The sequence below is a fragment of the Anastrepha ludens genome, chromosome 5, assembly GCF_028408465.1.
Source record: "Anastrepha ludens isolate Willacy chromosome 5, idAnaLude1.1, whole genome shotgun sequence".
Lineage (NCBI taxonomy): Eukaryota > Metazoa > Arthropoda > Insecta > Diptera > Tephritidae > Anastrepha > Anastrepha ludens.
The window spans coordinates 62,889,278-62,909,776 of NC_071501.1; the positions used below are offsets into that span (position 1 = coordinate 62,889,278).

Sequence of the window (20,499 nt, forward strand, 5' to 3'; positions counted from 1 at the left end):
AGAGCATTAAACGTTGAACCATCAGGTATTCGAATGGAATCCAGCCTTACTGAGCGGTCTAAATGAAGGACCAAAGTCTCGCTGTTTCCCTCATTTCTTCGACGTTACTGGATAAAATCGCTAACAAAAACTTTAAAAATTTTGAAGATTTGTGGGCGGCAGTTGAGGAGACTTTGTACTCGATTCCAAAGGAAAGATGCCACAAGCTTGTAGAAAGCATGGAACGACGGCTTGAAGAAGTAATCAAAAACGGTGGATATAGTACAAAATACTAATCTGATAAAACAATATTATTACTTAACTATGTGATTTGTTTACTATTTTTGCTTTTATTTGGAATTTTTTAGGATGTGCTATTTATATGTCCAGGTCCAGGAGGTTTCGTCAGTTATCAACGTTCTCGTAAATTGAATCAGAACTGTAATTCTTTTTTACCATTTTTTTGTTTTAAAGTGGTAGTAAATAAGTTTTTTATTTTTTATAAAAATAAAATTAAAAAAATTATTTAAAAACATATTCAACTCTTTGCTTTCAAAGTCTAAATGTGCCATTTATATATATGACCTTGCCTGTATGTTGGTTCTTCGCCTTTTTTAGCTATTTCTAGGCTACTCTGAAGAATATAGTGACTTACCTCGGTCGGTTATGTCCGAACCAATCCAGACCGGGTGATGTGCGTTTGCGTTAGCTGTTTGCTGTTTATACCAGCTTCCGAAGCTCTATCTGTGGTGCTTCTTCATCGTGTGGCATATAGCAAGACCCAAAGAGTAACGTCTCATCTTTGCAGTCCACCAGTCAGATCGTCTGTAGAGAGGTTATGATCAATATAAGAATATATACTTTTTTTTAACCTTTATTGCTCTTCTTACCTTATTCTTTGTAATCGGGATATAGGTGTTGTAGTTATTTGACTTTAGACCGGAGACTATGTTGCCCGATGCTATTCCTGGTTCCTGGACTAGATCCACATCGTAGCCCACTTCCTCTATGTTGAGCAGGAGCTCGGCTAAGGCGTTCTTACTCTTTTGGAGATTTATCTGAAGGACCTTCAGCATCTGGCTTCAGTACCTTCTCGGGGTTGGATACTTCCTCCAGCTCACTCTTCTCCACATCCTGTATATTGAGGGAAGCTTCCAAAATCTCTTCTATACCGAGATCCTTTTCCACATCCCCCGCAGCGAGGGTGTTGTGGTTGTCGTCTGTCGGGTTGCGCTCTTTGAGGCGAAGCTGCACGCTACCAACTCCCCACGCCATCCTTCCGAATCGTGTGTAAAGCAGGTCCTCTGCCGGCTTGTTGATCAAGAGAATATAGTCCTGGCCTCCATCAGCAGTTGCTGGTTTTGCCCCGCTCAACACTTTCCAGTCGTCTGTCAGCACGCCCGTGTTTTGTCTTTGCAATAGTCGCAGTGCATTTTCCGGTTTTACCACTCACGGTATGAAAACCTTCGCTTTCGGTATTGAGGGGATGCAGTTGTGGTCAACAATTTCAAGTGACGCCCCCTCCCACCGGTCTTGAAGCGTTTTTACTACTTCCTTTAACCATGTGACCGTAGTCATACTTGAATTTTATAATTTTGTCAACGCTGAACCATCCTCCTCCGTCAATTGCTGGGATTTGTGCATTCGGCTCTGCGTCCATTGTCGTAAATAGGGGTTTCAGTGGATTCATTTCTACTACCTTCCACCGTTCTTGCGACATTCGCCACAGCTTGTTACTACGTTCAGTGAGTGCCACTATTAGATGTTTCTTGGCTGCTTCTTTCGACGTCGTAGGTCTTTCCTCATCTCTGTTTTTCGATTTAGCCATCTCGTGCTTATGTTTCTGCTTTTCAATCCCATTGAGGCCTCGCTATCCGCAGAACGCGGCCTCTTGATGGCTAGTTCTTCTTCAAGTTTGTTCGCATACTTCGGATTGGAGGCTGCGATCTGTGGTTTTGCTGCGTAGAAGCCCCGGCCATTTTTTATTTCCTCTCTGGCTCAAGCCCACCGTTCCTCTTGCTTCGTCAGGTTGGACTTGCTGCCAAATGGGTCACAAACTGTGACCGCGGCTTTGTACCAAGCTTTGGCCTTCAACTTCTCCTGGTCAGCCCCCTGGCTGCAAACCATCCAATGGGCACGGTGTCGCATAACACCCTGGATTACTGGGTGGGCAAGAAGAGGAAATAATGGGATAACAGGGGCTTAGGAATAACAAGGGATCTTCGTACGGCGACCTTCGCATGCTGATTGGATGGCCACCAATTTCGCCGTAAAGCGGACGGATGGCTAGCCAATCCCCATATGGTGCTTCCCTCTTAGTTCGTGTTGAGTTGGTCCCCATGATAAGGGGGTCAAACCACCACTTAAGCGTCATCTCCGCGTCAAGGAGACCAACATGATGAGGTGAGGGTAATAATGCTTTTTGGTAAATTCCATTCATCAAAAAAGCATTCAAATTGACAGTAAACAAATAAACGGCCATATTCTTTTTCGGAGAAGAAAGTCCGACACATGAACCTTATCTGGATGCTTAACAGTTGCTTGAAGCTGCCGATTATCAGCAGTACATCAGAATCGACTTCCCAGCGGTTTTTTCAATGGGAATTTTAGGGCTTCTGCACGTAAATGTCCTCGAATCGTATGTTTATATATATGCTCGGTTTTGTCACAAATAAATCAATGATCTTTTGATCTTGCGGTGGAGAAGAATTTTTTTGGGACTCGTCCGGGGAAGTCGTCAACGTTTTTACCTTCAGTAAATCGTTGCACCCATTTATTTAGGAGCGCCTTTAACATTTTTGGAGCGGGAGCGTGTGCACATTGCTTCAAATCGGTTTTCATATGCGGAACTACTCATTTGGTAAAAACAACGTACGCTTTCTAAATTTCTCACGACACTAACAAATTGCACAACGCGTATTGCGAAAAGGATACGCCTATTTAGCAGCATTTATATTTTGTTTGTAACGGAATTCTATGTTTTAATTTTGCTGGTCACGCTTCTATTATACTGACTGTATATACTTATATATCCTTTTTCTATTAATACCGGTCAAAGGCACGGTTATGGTTGGTGGCACATTTACAATAAATTTGTGTCGTTTTCACCTTTCACCACCTTCGTCACACCTTGGTTTCGTTTCTTGAATAATAATGTAACTTATTGTGATATACACAACTTTGGTAATATAAACCTGTGTTAAACAAACGAAAAAATAAAATTTGGTGGAGTAAAAATTTCAGAATGTTTTCTGCTAGGGAAACCCGCGAATCATATCTTACTATGTATCATTGCACGGGGGCCGCCAGTTGTGCGCTACAGCGTTCTAAAATAAAGGTAAAACGGAAAATAAATTAGGCTTTCCATGCTATTTCAGATATTAATATAAGTTCTTTTTTTCTTTATTGGTGAACGAACAATTTCTTATTTTTATTCACTAGCTTTTTGTCTTTGTCAGCAACTTTGCTCATTGTTATTGTAGAGCAACCTCGCGCCTACGTAACGTTTGTACATCATAAAATAAAGGACGCCATTTTATAATAAAAACAATTTTACATATTTATATATCCACATATGCGTCATTGACCTGTAATATTCTAACTGCCCCGAAAAAGTTTTTAAAGTCCTAGGTAGGTAGGTAGCTAAGTTAGATGGCAAGAGTACCAGAGGTACGCTACTAGAAGAACTAGAGTACCATTTTGATGTCATAATGTAGGCCAAAAAATTAAAAAATTACGAAACTTAAAGAAATATGAAACATCTAAAGCCATCCAGCGCTGTTGATGTAGTGGCCAAGATAAAAAGGATCTTGGCTGGAGAACGGCCTCAGGCTATACCCAAAATGCACCTCAAGTGTCTAGTCGCCAGACTCAGACATTTGCAAAGAAGGGGTTCAACAGTCTCTTTCTCTGTAGGATTCTCCTAGCTTCTGCAATGGGGGTTGTATGGAATTCCAAGCTTTTCCTTATGAGATGCGATCACCCAGTGACCAGTGAACACCGCTATGAGTGTGGAAATTGAATGACGGGAAATCCCCAGCACTTTAAGTATCTTGTTTCTATCGTACTGAGGCCAAAGTGATTTTGAGATAACACACGATAAGATAGAGCTCCATCTGCCTTGAAGAGCCATAGTAGCCAGAAATAATTTTAACAATGAATTATTTTGCTCAAGAGTGCCGTGGCAATACTGCTAACCAAGTCTTTGTTCGTCGAATGAATTCCATACCCATCGCAATGAATCGCAAACCTAATTATTAGTGCTACTCACAATAGGTTAAAATGTTCATGACCAAATTTACAAAGATGTTTTATGAATGAAATTACTTATTAATTAAAATCGACTTCCATAGTCGAGTCACATGAACGAGGATCTGTTTTTCTGACGTTGGTCTTTTGTATCTAACAGCGAGAAATATATGTAGATAGAACTTCTCACTGGCTTCGTGGTAGTTATTCTGAGGGTGAGATACAAAGGCACTTTGTGCAAAAGTAAGAGGGATCGGAACTGTTAAAATTTATCCAGGGACGTGGAGTAGATTGTGTCAGAAAGATGAGAAACGTGGACTCTTGCCGTGATTCCGAACACCTAACTAGTAATATTATTAAAAATACTTAAGCTTGTCTTTGCACGCATAACCACAATTTACAAAGATTTCACAACCACACAATAACGTTGTCATAACGTATGATTTAACAATTAACATAGAGTGCGAATGCGTAGAGGAGTAAAGTGTTGTGTAGTCCATAGCAAGCGAAGCATTCCGTACAATTTACCTACGACTAAATTACGTGACTATCCCAAGTTAATCTTTGGTTGAAAATGATTCCAAGATTTTTAGTCGTAATTTAGTTGATAGCAATGAGATTTTTCGGAAAGCAAGCACATGAGACTTGTACATTGTCGGATATCCATTTGTTAATGCGGCATACATTTTGGTTGGTTTTAAAAACACAGTAATTTATAGCACTGAGTATGCAATATCGATACATCTGAACATCATCCGCTTACATTTCGGTGAAGATTGCTGGTAAGTCGTTATATGTGCGCACTTTAGTTCCACTAAAAATAAGCAAAACGGCATCAATCGAACTGATTCATGAGTGTTCTACTTTGGTTTCAACATGACTTGTAGTGAGTGAACTTCCCGATATCATTTTAAGCTATGTAAGCGTGCAGTTTTAGTCATGGTTAATTTTTCTTTCATGCGCTAAAAATACGCTACTCTGACCCATAGCCATATCTGATAAGCAACAGTAGCTCCACAGAGTTCCCTACAATGAATGTCACTCATTGAAAGTTTTGCGTGCATGCACTCATACTATACGGATTTATTTGTGTGTGTATGTACGTCCCTAATTGTGAAATTGCATAACGTTGTTTTTTGGAAAGTGATGCGATAATTTAAAAATATTTGGTGATACGCCAGAACGAGGTGCAAGGTGCAAGTGAAATGTCTCATTTGAGTTGTGCACCCACTAAATTTAATACGCTTTGCTGCTTACAATTAATCACATGAAAGCCGTAGTTGGCGCATACGACATCACGACATGCACTTTCTTGGTTAGTGTCTTTCAGTTTTTTTGTCGTCATCTTCTAAGCTGATTAGTGTTTTTTGTTTCATTTTACTTCATTCGATTTATCGAGACTAACTGTATATATATGTACAGTGGTTCTGAAACTAAAATAATAACTTTGAGGAATTTGTATTTCGGTTGTGACTATCTTCTGGTTTGTTAAGAGTTCGATGCTCAGTGGGCACCTCTATTGGGCCATGGTAAAGCTCCTAGTTATTTTCTGCCATAAAAAAGCTTCTCATAAAAAATCTATCTGTTATTGGTAAGTGGTACAAGACTGAAGGCCTCTCTAGAAGAACGTTGTAGTTTGGAGGAGAAGATCTGTCAAATATACATACGTATGTATAGTGAACTCTCTTAAGCGGGCACCTATTTACAAAACCAGAACAGAACTCTTAATTATATACGTTAAGACAGTTTCGGCGTCAACTTTAATTGGTATCTGAGTTAGATTAATAATGTTGGTGAACTGAGCAACGGGAGATAGTGGAATCTCATCATACGCGGTATAACCGTCCTAACGAGATTTGGGAAGTTTGTTTTCTCAAATTGAGTTTTCCCTAAACAAATTTTCACTGTCGGTGGATTCACTTGCTCCCACGCTTTGTGAAAGAAATAAACAACAGTTAACAAAACTATTGATTTTGACAACTCCAAGACAGAGTTTGAAAGCTGTCCGCTTATGAGAGAACTAAAATATCTTATCCGCTCAAACAAGAAAAGATTTAAAAAATTCCTACGGATTTTTTCGGTACTGGTGTCCGTTAGGAGAGAGTATACTGTATATTGCATTTAAAATTCATACTAAATAAATTGATATTTATTATTTACAATTAACAAATAAAAAAATACAATTGTGTTTTTGAAATCATTCTTGGATAATCTACCCCTTGAACAGGCGATCAATTCTGATTTTTACTGGAGGAGGGCTTTCTGGTTTTGTATTCACTAGTTCTTTGTCTCTGTCAGCAATTTTGTTCATTGTCATTCTTATACATGCCTACGAAACGGGTGTGCAGAAAAAAGCAAAGTTTACATTTAAAATAAAAAACAATTTGAGAGAAATCAGGCATTTTATTATTTTGAGCTGAAGTTTGGATGCATACTACATATATTTATATATATATGGTTGAGCTGCAATATTCGTAAAAGTCTAGGAAATTTATGAAAAATCTCTAAAGGCCACAAAAGTCCCAAAAACACCCACAAAATAAAAACAAAATTTTTTTTATTTTAAAATAAATTTTGAATACAATTTTTTTAAATTATTTTGCTATAAATATAACCAAGTCTTGTTCATCAAATGACATTCGTCATCAAGAACGAGAAGGGCAGCAAAGACAAAAAATAACTAAGAAAACGAAAACCAAGTTTTAATTCATTACTTCATTTGTTCAGTTGAAAAACTCGGTTAATTGAAAAAGTTCTGAATGAAACGACTCAACTATAATTTTTACTGTTAATTAAAGCGGTCGGAATAGACTAATAGAAAAGGCGCTCTGATCCAATACTCTGCCAGTATTGTAAATGAATATTTAGGATGCTTTATGAAATTTATTTGCTACCCTCGTCACCTGTTTGCATTTCCTAGAAGAACTAAACTTGAGAACTAAATTTGAAACTTGAAAAATGTGGGGACGCTTATGCCAGAAACATGACTGTGTAAAATGTTGGGAAATCAAGTTTAAAGTGCCTTGCTGTATGAAAATTACAAGGTTCGGCTTCTGATATACAAAATTATTTGTGGTTTCTTTGTACGCATGGTATTCTGGGTTTTGGTAAAACTTAGAACATCCAAAGTTTAATCAAGCCAACCCATTAACTTAAAATTGGAAAATTTGCATATTTTTGCGTCTTGCATAAGGCGAACGATATGTAACCTAGCAACCAAGAGTGGACCGTTATGCTTTGTATTTAATAAAAATTATTCAAAATAGTATACATTTTTATTAAACTTATATATAACTTAATGTGTTTTAAAAAGAAGTTTTTCGTTTTTGTTCATAAATTTATTGGCCCGTGGCCATAGGGAAGTTAAAATAGGTTTTAACGATTAAAATTGTGTTTTATAATAAAGACCATTATTACTCTGCCATAGTCAACTTAAAATACATTTTATCACAAAAAAAGAGTTTTAACTTTGAAATAAGAAAAATGTTATTTTAAAACCTTAAAATAAATTTCTAAGCTTCGCCATTTCTAAATGTAAATAAACATCAGCTGAATCAGGGTGAACTAATTAAAGTACCCATATTTCTTTATACTGGCGAGTTATTTTTTTTCTTTTCATGTGGATAGCTCTGTTCTCTCTCAGTTTACTAGGCATCTCGTCACTAAATTTTTGACTACTTTCAAAAGCCAATTTCAATGAAGACAGCAAGTTGAATATATATATATATATATATATATATATATATATATACAATTGGCGCGTACTCCCTTTTTGGGTGTTTTGCCGAGCTCCTCCTCCTATTTGTGGCGTGCATTTTGATGTTGTTCCACAAATGAATAAAGTTGGCAATTCATGTCATGAAATATTATAAGTTATATATTGCCGACATCTGTGAAGCAATGAACTGTCATTTTAATTTTAGTTTTTATTTTTATTTTCCAAACTGGATAATTTTAGTTTTCCAGACTCTGCATTTCCACTCTTTCCGAAATAGGGGTCGCCTAGAATCCCGTCATCCTGCATTCCTCTTCATGGCATAAATCAAACAATCAAGAGTGCGGGTACAACGTACTGGCTTGCTCGAGGAAATTTGCAAAATCACGATAACATAACAGAACAGTGCCCACATTTAAAATATTGCCATCGCATTCAATCAAATTTCACAGTTGTTATAAAAAATCAATTGAGTGTTGAGATGTTGAATTAACATATGTACGATTGACAAAATTTCAAAAACTTATTTTAATTTAGATATCGCGATTAACTGAAATGTGTTTTAAAGTTGGACTCTGACTACGGCTATTTAATTCGGAATAAATTCACTTGGAGGTACGCATTTTATCGCAGGTTATCTATCACTGGCTCACAGGTATACAAAGTTTTCTATGCCACTGTATATATCTATAGACCCGCTTGAATGACATTTTGGTTTGTTGGTATCTTACCTTTTCCATTTGGCAAGAAAAGTGTTTTACGTTTTCTATCACTTTTACTACAGCTGTTGTTGTAATTGTTACTTTTACAATTGTTGTTTACTGTCGACATCATTGCGAGTGTAGTTGTAGTTGTTGTTCAAGATACTACAACTTTCACTTGTTTTCATTTCTTTGCAGTTTCAATCTTGTCATGACTACTACAGCTGAGGCGTAACATGAGCCCCGTACGGCTATTAACAACCAGCAATTATTATTAGTTTCAAACTCTTTTTTGCTTTTTTTGCCATTACTCACTTCGCATACTTACTACCTGATACGTTATACGTATATGTTTGAGTATATTAAGGTGCCTCGCTATCCATAAAACAACAAAAAAACAAAAAAACTAATGGTAGTGTTTTTCCAAGCGTATCATAAATTCTTGCGTACTTTAGACTTCCACCAAAATATTTTGAGTCAAGATGCGGCTATTCGTAACTCTACAATGGGCTGAGAAAACTACAATATATAAATCTTTTGTTTCATCAAAAGAGTTTATATTCCAAAATGAGAAGCTTAAATTATGAGGTCTGCGTCAAAGATTAAAAAAAATTGCCTCAAGTTAAAATAATGAAATTTATATAAAGTCAAACTCGCTAGGCACACAGTGTTGAGCCAAATACTTTGGTATTTTTTATTTTATTATTTACTTAGAAACGGCGGGGTGCCGCCTTAATGTACTCGTATGTGTAAATGTTTGTGATGCGTATGTATTGCAAATACATTACTTTTTGAAAGTAAACTGTGATTAAAATTTTATTATATCTAATATCTATTAATTTTGCAACCAAATAGATAAAATGCTAAATATATTCTAAATGTTAATACCTATCGTTATTAGCAAGCCAAGTCAAATGTGTGACTGCATAGTATACTTGTACATAGGTACCAGGTCGCGATAGCACAAGGAGTTTTATTTTATTTTATAATGGATCTTTCAGGCGTGCCATTGCCTGCCGAGGGACGACCGCTATTAGAAAAAAACGTTTTCTTCATTTTGGTGTTTCGCGGAGATTCGAATTCCGAATGGTAGTCACACACCAACTGATTTGGCTACGGCCGCCGATTCTTAATAATTATACTGTATGTGAAAAATGACATTATTTAAATGTCCACCATGGGCACTTCTACAGGTAAAATCCGCCAAACAGTCTATTCATGAATGCCCAATTGTTAAGAATGTCGAGATATCGATGTTGAAAACTGTTCAGTAACACTTTGCGCTACAGCACCGATATTCTCAACAGAACGTCCAGTTTGATTCGCCAGTCCTTTTTCTATCCTCGACTGAACCAGTTTTTTTAATTCATTTTTTTTTTATAAAGCATGCGAATTTCATTCTCGGAGCTTCACAAGCGGAATATGTTTTTAATCTTAGTTGATTCCTTGCCGCTGAGTTACCTATCCTACTTATCCGCGGTTTGGCTGAGTATTTTTCGCTAAAGTTTAATGCTTCTGTCTTAATATTAGTTTTTTTGTTTGTAAAATAAATTTTTACATCTTATTTTTGCTGTCTTGAGGCAGTTAAGCAAGCACTAGGGCAGCACTAACCCTTGCGTGGTTGCAGGTTTTGCTAACTAAGGCTGGATCGGTAGCGGGACGAAAGGACCTCTTGGGCTGACCAAGCTTTAAATTTTGCTATTCGAGAGATTTTGAATCGAACACTGTCCAATTGGGTTCCATGCAGTGATTATCAACTATATTTCGAGCATCTGTTGTGGTAGCTGTGATATTAAAACATTTTCGTTCTCGATTTAGCAACATTCCAGAGGATCTATAAGTAGTTCTTTCAATTAAATCTGAATCGTTATCGTTAGTAATAACCATTCCGTTTCCTTTTCCTGTTTGCTTATATTTTTATTTATCCATTTAATTACTCTCTACATGATACAAGTGTGCCTCCTTAATGCAACATTTTGTGTTTTTCGTATGCGCTCGATGTAAATTTTTCTTACGATTGGTAGTTCAATTCGATTAACCTTACGATTTGTAATGCAATTTTTGAATGTGGTATTGTCAGATGAAATTGTATTTAGAGTGAAGCAATTCTTTGTTGACAAGAACCGTGATTCGGTCAGACCCGGTGTGTTCTGTAGTTAAATAATTTAAAAAACTCTCCCACCGCTACTTAGTTGTACTCATTGAAACGCCTTACAATTAGTTGTTAATTAAAGCTTACCACATACATACATACATACATTTTTGCAATCATTTGAAGTGTAAAATAAAATAAGAAGAAAAGATGTATGTATGTATGTATGTATGTACTTGTACTCCCAGGACTTGAAAGGGTTCGAACCATACTGGAAATATAAATCCGCTTATGTTCTCACTTAGCTTATATTTTATACATTCATATACTTACATACATACATTTTATATGCTCCGAATTTTTATTGAACACCATATTTTGAATTTGTTGCATAATATTTTTTTTATATTGCTGTAATAATTATATTTATTGCTTAATAATTGCTTGTGAATAGCTTATTTATAATTTGTTGGCTTTTTCTCTTTCTTTATTTTTTCTGCATTTCTCGATTGATTACATCAACATACGCACATCAATTTTGGTTCACACACCACACACATCGTAAATCGCACATCGCATATTGTCGCCCATTTGTTATCGTTGTTGTTGATGTCATTGTTATAGCAATGAATGAACTCAATTGGCAACATGTCAGACTTACCGAGGGCAGCATTGAAATTATTTTCACTTACACTCAGGAGCTGAATTGCCGCCGCTGTGAATAGCATCAGAACCTAGTGAGAACTTGAAAGACGTCGCCTCCTCCGCGCTTAGAGGAGCACTGGAATGTTGGAATATCCCCAACGATTTGCACGCAATATCCCCGATTCCTCAACGGCGAGTAACGTTCCGATAACACAACAACAACATCAGCATCAATTACATCATCCTAATCATAATCATCAACAACCACATCAACACTTACAGCAACAACAACAACCGCACATACTGATCGGTAATATTAGTGGTGGTGGCTTAGTTGGTGCCCACTACCACCAGCAGTATCCGCCGCAGCCTTATCCAGCAACACCAGGGTCACCGGCACATCAGCATCGGCACATTCCACATACAGCAGCCATAGCCGTGGCAACCGCCTATCAACAACGTTCGCAATCCCAACAGCAGCAACAACACCAGCGCACCCTGTCGACCGCATCTAGTTGTAGTGCACAGCACAAGAGCGTGACCTTCGGTCAAGTAACAGCAGCGTCCAATATCGCCGGGTACACAGGCGATTGCAGCGGAGGCAGCAGCAGCGGTAATTCTAGTTGCGGGCAACAATCAATGGCGGGCAACATGAAACACGGTTGGTACTACACAAAAAGTAGTCTGCATACATCCATACATATATACATACAAATTTTTATATATGTATGCCTATATGGAGGTACTGTCGTCAAAAAAGATATGTATGGGTAAAACAATCGGATGTACTAAAAAATGTGAACCAATAAGTCTAAAAGTACAAAAGTGCGAACTTCTTTTGACTTTACTTTTTAAAATAAATAAAATAAGTGCATATGTATGGATGTATGTTGCTGCTGTATTGTAAGTGTTTGTCAACTAAGTCAACTCCAATTGTTTATTGAATGCAAATGATTTTTTGATGCTTTCCTTTGACATTTTACAGGCAAATCACAAGAAGACGTTTGCTACGTTGTAGCCAAATACGATTATGCGGCGCAAGGAGCGCAAGAATTAGATTTGCGAAAAAATGAACGATACTTACTGCTAGACGACTCAAAACATTGGTGGCGTGTGCAAAATAATCGTAATCAGTCAGGTTATGTGCCTAGCAATTATGTGAAGAAGGAGAAACCGTCGTTATTCGATAGGTGAGTCGATAGTCGTCGCCTTCTTAAGTAGAAAATAGGAAATGTGCTTAAACTTTTTAACACTTTTTAATGCTGATCGGGGCTAACTATGTTATCTTTTCTCTGCTTTTTATGGATGCTAACTTTTTTTGGTTTTCACTTTTATTATATTTATTTTACAATTTTTGTATACCTACACTGCTTTACACAATTTTTTCTCAATTCGTAGTTCGCTTGTGAATTTTTAGCACAAAATACACAGACACACACAAATACGAGGGTTGCTATTTATATTTCTGACCTAACAATGGACAAATGAACATTGGTGGATGAAAACTGTTTTTGTTTTTCACAATATTCCCCCAACAGCGACCACGAGAAAATTCATGGTATCATTGTATGTTCTACGTTGCTAAAGGATGTTGCTTGCTCGCTGTATAAAGATTTCAGCATATCTTGTGAATTCGCGTCGAAAACTGAAAAAAAAAATAGTCGCACGAGAATGTCCATGGTTTAATTTCATTTCTTTGCCGACATGAATTTTTAAAGGCATTGTAAACAACATTAATATGGGTCACACATCAACACGTTCGGAGTGCGTTTTTGGTAAAATATGCCAAACTTCCCAATGGAAGTGTGAAAGGCCATGAATACTAACAGCAACCCACTTATATTGGAATTTAAAATATTTTTTTAGATCTCTTAAAATAAAACTTGGTTGAAGAAGTAGGGATTACTAGGCAATATGCCACACAAAAGTATCCTTACCGGTGGCAAATGCGCAACAAATTTTCTAAAAATAATAATAATGTATTTGAGCTCAATGTCACCTATGCTTTTGTATAGTTGTAAAAATAAAGTTGGTTAATTAATCAAGTAGCTTCCTAACATTTTATGTTGCATTGAATATTTATAAATCGAATTATGCCTACGTTTTCTTACTAATAATGCTTATAGGCGCATACATCCTTGAAAGGTGTTTAGTCAAAATTTCCCCTCCGAGTTGTGTTGTATGCCTCGGTGGGATAGCTTTCAGTTCTATACCGCCTTCGAATGGCATATGGGTTTTTTTTGGAGAAGCCTTTTCATGACATAAATATAATACATACGGAAGCCTGACATTGGCTCCCGAGTGGCGAAAGAAGGTATTGCCGCGAACAAACTCCGAGCCAAAGGGACTATATTATTGAATTTTAATAGTGTGAAGGTAGTAAACTATACTTCTGCCAATTTGATATTAACAAAAAGCTCAAAGAGAGTTGGCTATGTTGCCACTAATTTTGTAGCTCGAAAACGACAATTATTAGGTTCATGTGTACGTGAAGCTCGTGAGGAATATACAAACAAATTTAAATACATAGGAGTGGTTGACCGACTATTAAATATATTTCTCTTTATAACATAATAAATTTCATTAAATTCAAAGCTGTTTTTTGTGAAACACTTTATATATCCTTTCAGCTTTATCCATAAATTAAATTTCCGACGATAGGAATGCATAGTTTGAATAAATACCACAAACGCCTCAAAAAAGATTTCGTTTGTTAATGCAGAAAATTGTCGATGCTAGACCCTTATTGCTAATATTGGTGTCAGTTCTCTTGCCGGACAAGTATTTAACCTTTCTTACATTTGAACAGAGAAAAAGGTGAAATCATCGATCTCGGCTTTTAATGAAAAGGCAAAGTGCATAAATTTGCGCATATGCTCTTTTTTTGTACAGGCCTTTGTAGCATAAGACCACACAGGTCATCAGTTTATGAATAGAAGTGTAAGAACAATAAATGGTAGCGGTATATCGAAGATAACGATATCTATCATCCTCCATGACAATGGACATATTTACAAAGCTTTTCAAACAAAAATTTTAAGTGTATTTGTATTTAGGCTTTTACATAAACAGGCGCTGTTTTCACTAACATAAGGCTCGAAATTGAATTTGTTTTTTACACTTTCCCAAAGAAAACTTTATTTTGAAAATATGTAGAATTGAAATTTTTAAAAACATGGTTCGATATTTGCCTTCTCTTTTGGCGGAATTAATAAACAAAATTTATTTTAAATATTGTCAGTGCCATACTTTTTTTTTTACAAATATTTAACCCGAATTGAAGATTAACTGCTTGCCTATTTCTGAAAAGCAATCCTTAGCTTTGTAAATTACAACTACAAGTTTTAATATACATTATTAAAATATTATTTTTTCTTTCAGCATTAAGAAAAAAGTGAAAAAAGGCTCTGGCTCGAAAACTTTACCAAATTGTTCACCCTCAAGACAAATTGAAAGCCCAACAATGTCACGACGTTTGCCACCAGATCCTGCCGAAGCTATTGGCACTGCAATTGTTAAATACAATTACCAAGCCCAGCAGCCAGATGAATTGTCATTGAGCAAAGGGACACGCATACTCATACTTGAAAAGTCTAACGATGGCTGGTGGCGCGGTCAGAGTGGTAACGCCGTCGGCTGGTTTCCAAGTAATTACACAACTGAGGATTGTGATAATGATGGTGAAATACACACATATGCCATGGCTGAGAATGTACTCGACATTGTGGTAAATATTAATTATACACAATAAATATAAAATTGCTCTTGAATAATATTTAAATCAACTGCATTGGCTTCAGGTTGCGCTCTATAGCTTCTCATCAAATAATGACCAAGAACTCTCATTCGAGAAGGGCGATCGGCTCGAAATAGTTGATCGACCAGCTTCTGATCCGGATTGGTATAAAGCAAGAAATAATCAAGGACAAGTCGGTTTAGTTCCACGCAACTATCTACAAGAGTTAAATGATTATCTGGCTACACCGTTCCGCAACAATAGCGGAGGCAATGGCAATGGTGGTGGAGGCGGTAGCAGTGGTGGTGACTCAATCGATCGACGTAATGATGGCATGTCTGCGCAATCGTCACCCCCTATGGCACCTATGGAACGGCCAAATTTAGCTGGGAAATCGTGGTACTATGGCGCTATTACGCGTAGCCAATGTGACACCGTGTTGAATCAGCATGGACATGATGGGGATTTTCTTATACGAGACAGTGAGACTAATGTAAGTTATCTGTAGGCGATAAGCAGAGTATCAGTTATAACCAGAGACGAAAAAAATATAAATTCAATTCATTTATTTATTTATCAATTCGTTTATGAAACAATGATTTCATACAGACTATTCACCATCAAGCTCAGCCAAAAGTATCAAATTCAAGATATTAGTAAAAATGGACTTAGGTACATCACGATCGAAAGATGTAAGATCTGGTTAAATTCACAAATTATCCGTCCAATGGGTGCATGGGGGCATAATTCATTTTAACATCTTCAGCATAGCAAGGAAAGTACGAAACAAATTATCCATCGATAATCAAGGATATATAATAGATTGCTCGGTTTGGTTACAAAATTGTGAGAGTATTTTGATATTTTATTTCACTCGTATTAACACATTCATCCGATCAGTTGTTGTTCAGACGGTAACGAAGCAACATGAGGGTAGTTTTTCATATATCACCAACACAATCTCATTTTTTTCGTAAACGAATCGCTGTCATGACCCATGCAGCGTTAGCCAATCAGCTGCCTCTTTCAAATTCACTGAGAGCCGATTAACGGTCTCATCCTGGCCACACCTCTAGAAACTTTTCACCATGATAGATAATGCAAACAATTATAGTTGAAAGCAATATTGACCTTTAATATTGATTTCAAGGTAAGCAGCGATATGAGCGCGTTGTATGATGGCAAGGGATCAGAAAAGCATGTGATCTTACGCAAATTTGGAGCTGGTGGAAAGGATGATAATTTATTACTACGTACTCCAGATGAGAGCGTAAAAAAGAGGTATGAGGTGTGTTCAAAAAGCATCGCGAATTTGGTGTTTTTTCAAACATTTTTTATTAATTCAATAAGGGGTTATATACCTTCTGAGCCCACAAAAATGGACGATTGTCATAGTTTTTTTTAAATATGTTTTAGAACTTTTATTCAAATGAGGCATATATCATACTGAAGGGTAACTTTCGAAGAATACATTTTGGTGTTTTTCTTTTAAAAAATGTCATTATTTATTGTTGATATCGCCCCTCCCCCGAAACGCCGTTTTTTAGAAGAGGCCTGCGGTGATCACGGTTGCGCATGAGCAGCTCAACTGAAATCAAAAAAATTAAATGATTATTGTAGAAAAATGTTTTTTAGTGAATCTTAATGGTTTATTTACCCATTATATTATATTTTAGTGAATCTGAATCAATTTTTCTCGATATGAAAACCGCTTTGCACCAAAAAAACGATTTTTGAGGGGTTGAACAATTAAAAAAAAATTAATTCCAGCGAACTATGCAAATATTTATAAAAAGTGAACCGTTCAGATTCACGAGGTTATAACTTCGAATAATTAAAAAAAAGTTCGTGCAAATCGGTCAAAAAGTTTTGAAAAAATAATGATCACCGCGACGGTAATTTTCAAAAAACACGACTTCGAGATAATCGCGTATAAAGTTTTGCGTGCACTTCATTTATGGATAATTTGCGCGCTTCCATGGTCTGTAACTTTCGTTCTAGGGCTCCGATCTTTATGATTTTTTGAATTTATATTTTTAAGATGATGCACTTTTATAATATGCCATAAAAAATTTTCAATTTTTTAGTCCAACATAAGGTCTATAACTCCTTAATATCTACTTTGTCCCCTTCAAAGTAATCCCCATGAGATATTATGCACTTGTGCCAACGTTTTTCTTTTCAATCTTCGAAGCATTTCAAAAAATTATTTTTTTATCTTGTTCAGCTCCTCCGTTGTTCAGATGCCGTCTTTATTTCGTCATTCGTAGCGTAGCGTCGTCCATTAATGGGCCTCTTCAGTTTCGGGAACAAGAAAAAGTCACAGGGGGCCAGGTCTGGATAATACGGTGGCTGTGACATCATTAGTGTGTTGTTTTTGGCCAAAAAGTCGCACACAAGCAACGATGTGTGAGCAGGGGTGTTATCGTGATGCAAGAGCCAATTTTTGTTCTTCCACAAATCCGGACGTTTCTGGCGGATTGCTTCGCGCAAATTGCACATAACTTGCCGGTAATATTATTTATTGACCGTTTTACCCTGTGGCAAAAACTCATGATGCACAACGCCCCTGCAATCGAAGAAAACGTCAAGCAAAACTTTTACATTCGACCGAACTTGGCGCGATTTTTTCAGTCTTGGTTCTTGCGGCAGCTTCCATTGAGATGATTGAGCTTTGGTTTCTACGTCATAACCATAAATCCACGATTCGTCACCAGTTATGACCCTCTGGAGCAAATTTGGGTCGTCGCGGACAGAGTCCAACATCTTATTAGCAATGTTCATGCGACGCTGCTTTTGGTCGAAATTGAGCAGTTTTGGTACGAATTTTGCAATTACCATTTTCTTCACTTCATCAATTTTTTCGTCTGTCGTTGAAGTGCTCGGGCTTCTCGGCCTTCTGAAAACATTTTGTACCACCGATAAACGTTGCTTTGGTCCAAAGTAGATTCTCCGTATGACACAGTCAACATTCGGAATGCATCTGCGCACTTAATTTCGTTTTTACACACAAAATTTGATACCGGTTCTTTGATCCATCTTTTTGAATAGGTAAAAATCGAAGACGAGCCGAAACACGTGCAAGCAAAGCAGCTGCCAACAATTAACTGAACATTCAAAATGGCCGAACTCGTCAGCATGAGTGAGAGACATGAGCATCTACCAAAATCGAAATTCAAATATACGTAACCTGCGAAAGTTCAAAATTTGCGGTACTTTTTGAACACACCTCGTATATAGCAGTTTTAAAGTGTACGCATTGGAAAATTCAGTGCAATTTCGCCGAAAAAAGCCAGGCATAGCATTTGAAATAATAAAATTTATATGGTTGGTAAATGAAACATTAGTGTCAAAGATAACACCCAGATCCCTAATTTCATAACAGGCCGCAAATTATACTCTGATATGTTATACAGAGTTTTTAATATATTTCCTGATTTTGTATTCGAAAATCAACGTTTCTCAGACCGAATTAACCACTTGGTTTTAATGAGGTGGGTATCTTCAGAGTACACTTAACTCGATTATACCAAAACAATTTTGCCAAGGATATTTACAAATTAGCTCACATACGGCGTTGTTCTGTCTGAAGAATGAATGAGACGCATGAATTGTGAACTAAGGAAAAAATGGAATTCTGTAATTAATTCATCTCGTTCGTGCATTCTCACGTGACTTCTTGTATATCGTTTATCTTGGCGGTTACTCTGTAATGCGAACAAATGTGTGCATCTCAAATTCGAAAAATAGCAATCGTGTCGTGCAATATTCGTATTGACACTTGAGGTTTACGCATCTCCAAACTGTTACATGCAACTAACGCAGTGATCAAAAATGCATTTTAATTGAAAACTTCTAAAATTGTTAAACATATAACATTTTGACATCAATTTAGTAATAAAAAAATGTTTTTAATTTTTTTTCAAATCTCAGTTTTCATTGCCGTCGCTGTTTGGTACATGTGGGACACACATGATTCGTTAAAATGAAAATATTCCCGATTTAATCCAATTTTTTTAGGAAATTGATCCAAGTACCTGTAAAGAATACGAATAGCATTCGTATTTGAACATTTGATATTGTTACACTTAAGTAGCAACCCTCTTGGCAATCGTCTCTGGTTTTAACATTTCGCATTTAAAACAAGTCAAAGTAGATAGCTATTCATCACATTATGGTTTTAGTTTAAGACGATATTGTATTGCATATTAAGATACTGAAAATTGAATGAACTCCTCTCTGTTTTCAGATGGGCGATTATTCGGTTTCCCTCAAAGCGCCTGGACGTAATAAACACTTCCGCGTACACGTTGAAAATAATATGTACTGTATTGGCCAACGTAAATTCCATACACTAGATCAATTAGTAGATCATTACCAAAGAGCACCGATCTATACGAATAAGCAAGGTGAAAAGTTGTATTTAGTGCGATCGTTACCAAAAGCCAATGGCACGTAAGCAACCCACAATCGCGGCAGCAGCGTGGAATAGTACTCGCTATGCTTTCTCATTTCATACAGACACCTACATTATTCATTGATACTGATTTCAAAACGGTTGCTGCTGTTGCTAATCCTGCTGCTACTGCTGGCGGTATGACAAATTTAGATATTATATAATTTTACTTATTTACATATATGTAATTCATATTACGATATTACTAATAATGATTAATGTGTAAATGGAAGGCTATTGTAAGCGATGAAATGAGATAAGAAAACGTAAATCAAGCGTGGTAACAATTAGAAACTCAACACAGATTAATATCGTCAAATTATCACAATTTAGTGCGAAATACATGCTATTTTAAACGATAAACAGCAAAGCGACTAACATAGAAGCGACTACCAAAAACGATAAATTAAATTTATATGTATGGCAAAAACTCATAAATCACTTAATGGATAAATACAAAGAATCATATATAATTAAAGCGCGTAATAAATAAAATGTCACATGCATAGTACCGTACTATATATTTATTATTTATTTTTTTATCACGATCATAGTTATTTTATTATACTATTTGTTCTTCTTGCGTCCGTAAAAGGAAGTTTCGAAGAAGACAAGCACGGAAAAAAGCGGGTTAATTCGATTTAAGTTGCTAACAATTTTCAAGTTGCCAGCATTTTACGACAGTGTTTGCAAAAACGTTCAATTTGCGCTCCGTAATGTAAAGCAAGCACACTGAAATTTCATTGCTTATTACATACGTATGTAGAGATATTTATATAATATAAAGAAAGGGCGATTTTTTTAAGCTTGACATATGTTTTCTTTACGTTACACATATTGGCAAAATCTTTAAAGACGGGACGAAGATGCTTGGCGTATACTAAATTATTTTGATTGCGGCGCTAAATTTCGAGCGAGTTTATGCAC

General features: G+C 36.5%; 1 protein-coding gene across 2 annotated transcripts in view; it reads left to right on the plus strand.

Annotated features, from left to right (window-relative positions):
* Positions 1-20,088, plus strand: part of LOC128865335 (cytoplasmic protein NCK1) — a 47,137-nt gene extending 27,049 nt beyond the window's left edge. The window contains exons 2-7 of one of the 2 annotated variants that reach the window (XM_054105546.1): positions 11,360-11,572; positions 11,663-12,041; positions 12,366-12,570; positions 14,762-15,107; positions 15,181-15,609; positions 19,366-20,088. In XM_054105546.1, the coding sequence (XP_053961521.1) occupies positions 11,522-11,572; positions 11,663-12,041; positions 12,366-12,570; positions 14,762-15,107; positions 15,181-15,609; positions 19,366-19,575 (1,620 nt within the window). In that variant the 5' untranslated portion in view covers positions 11,360-11,521 and the 3' untranslated portion in view covers positions 19,576-20,088. Of the gene's footprint in view, positions 1-11,359; positions 12,042-12,365; positions 12,571-14,761; positions 15,108-15,180; positions 15,610-19,365 lie in introns of both variants that reach the window. The other variant, XM_054105545.1, reaches the window with a different exon arrangement.
* The last annotated feature ends 411 nt before the right edge of the window (positions 20,089-20,499 follow it).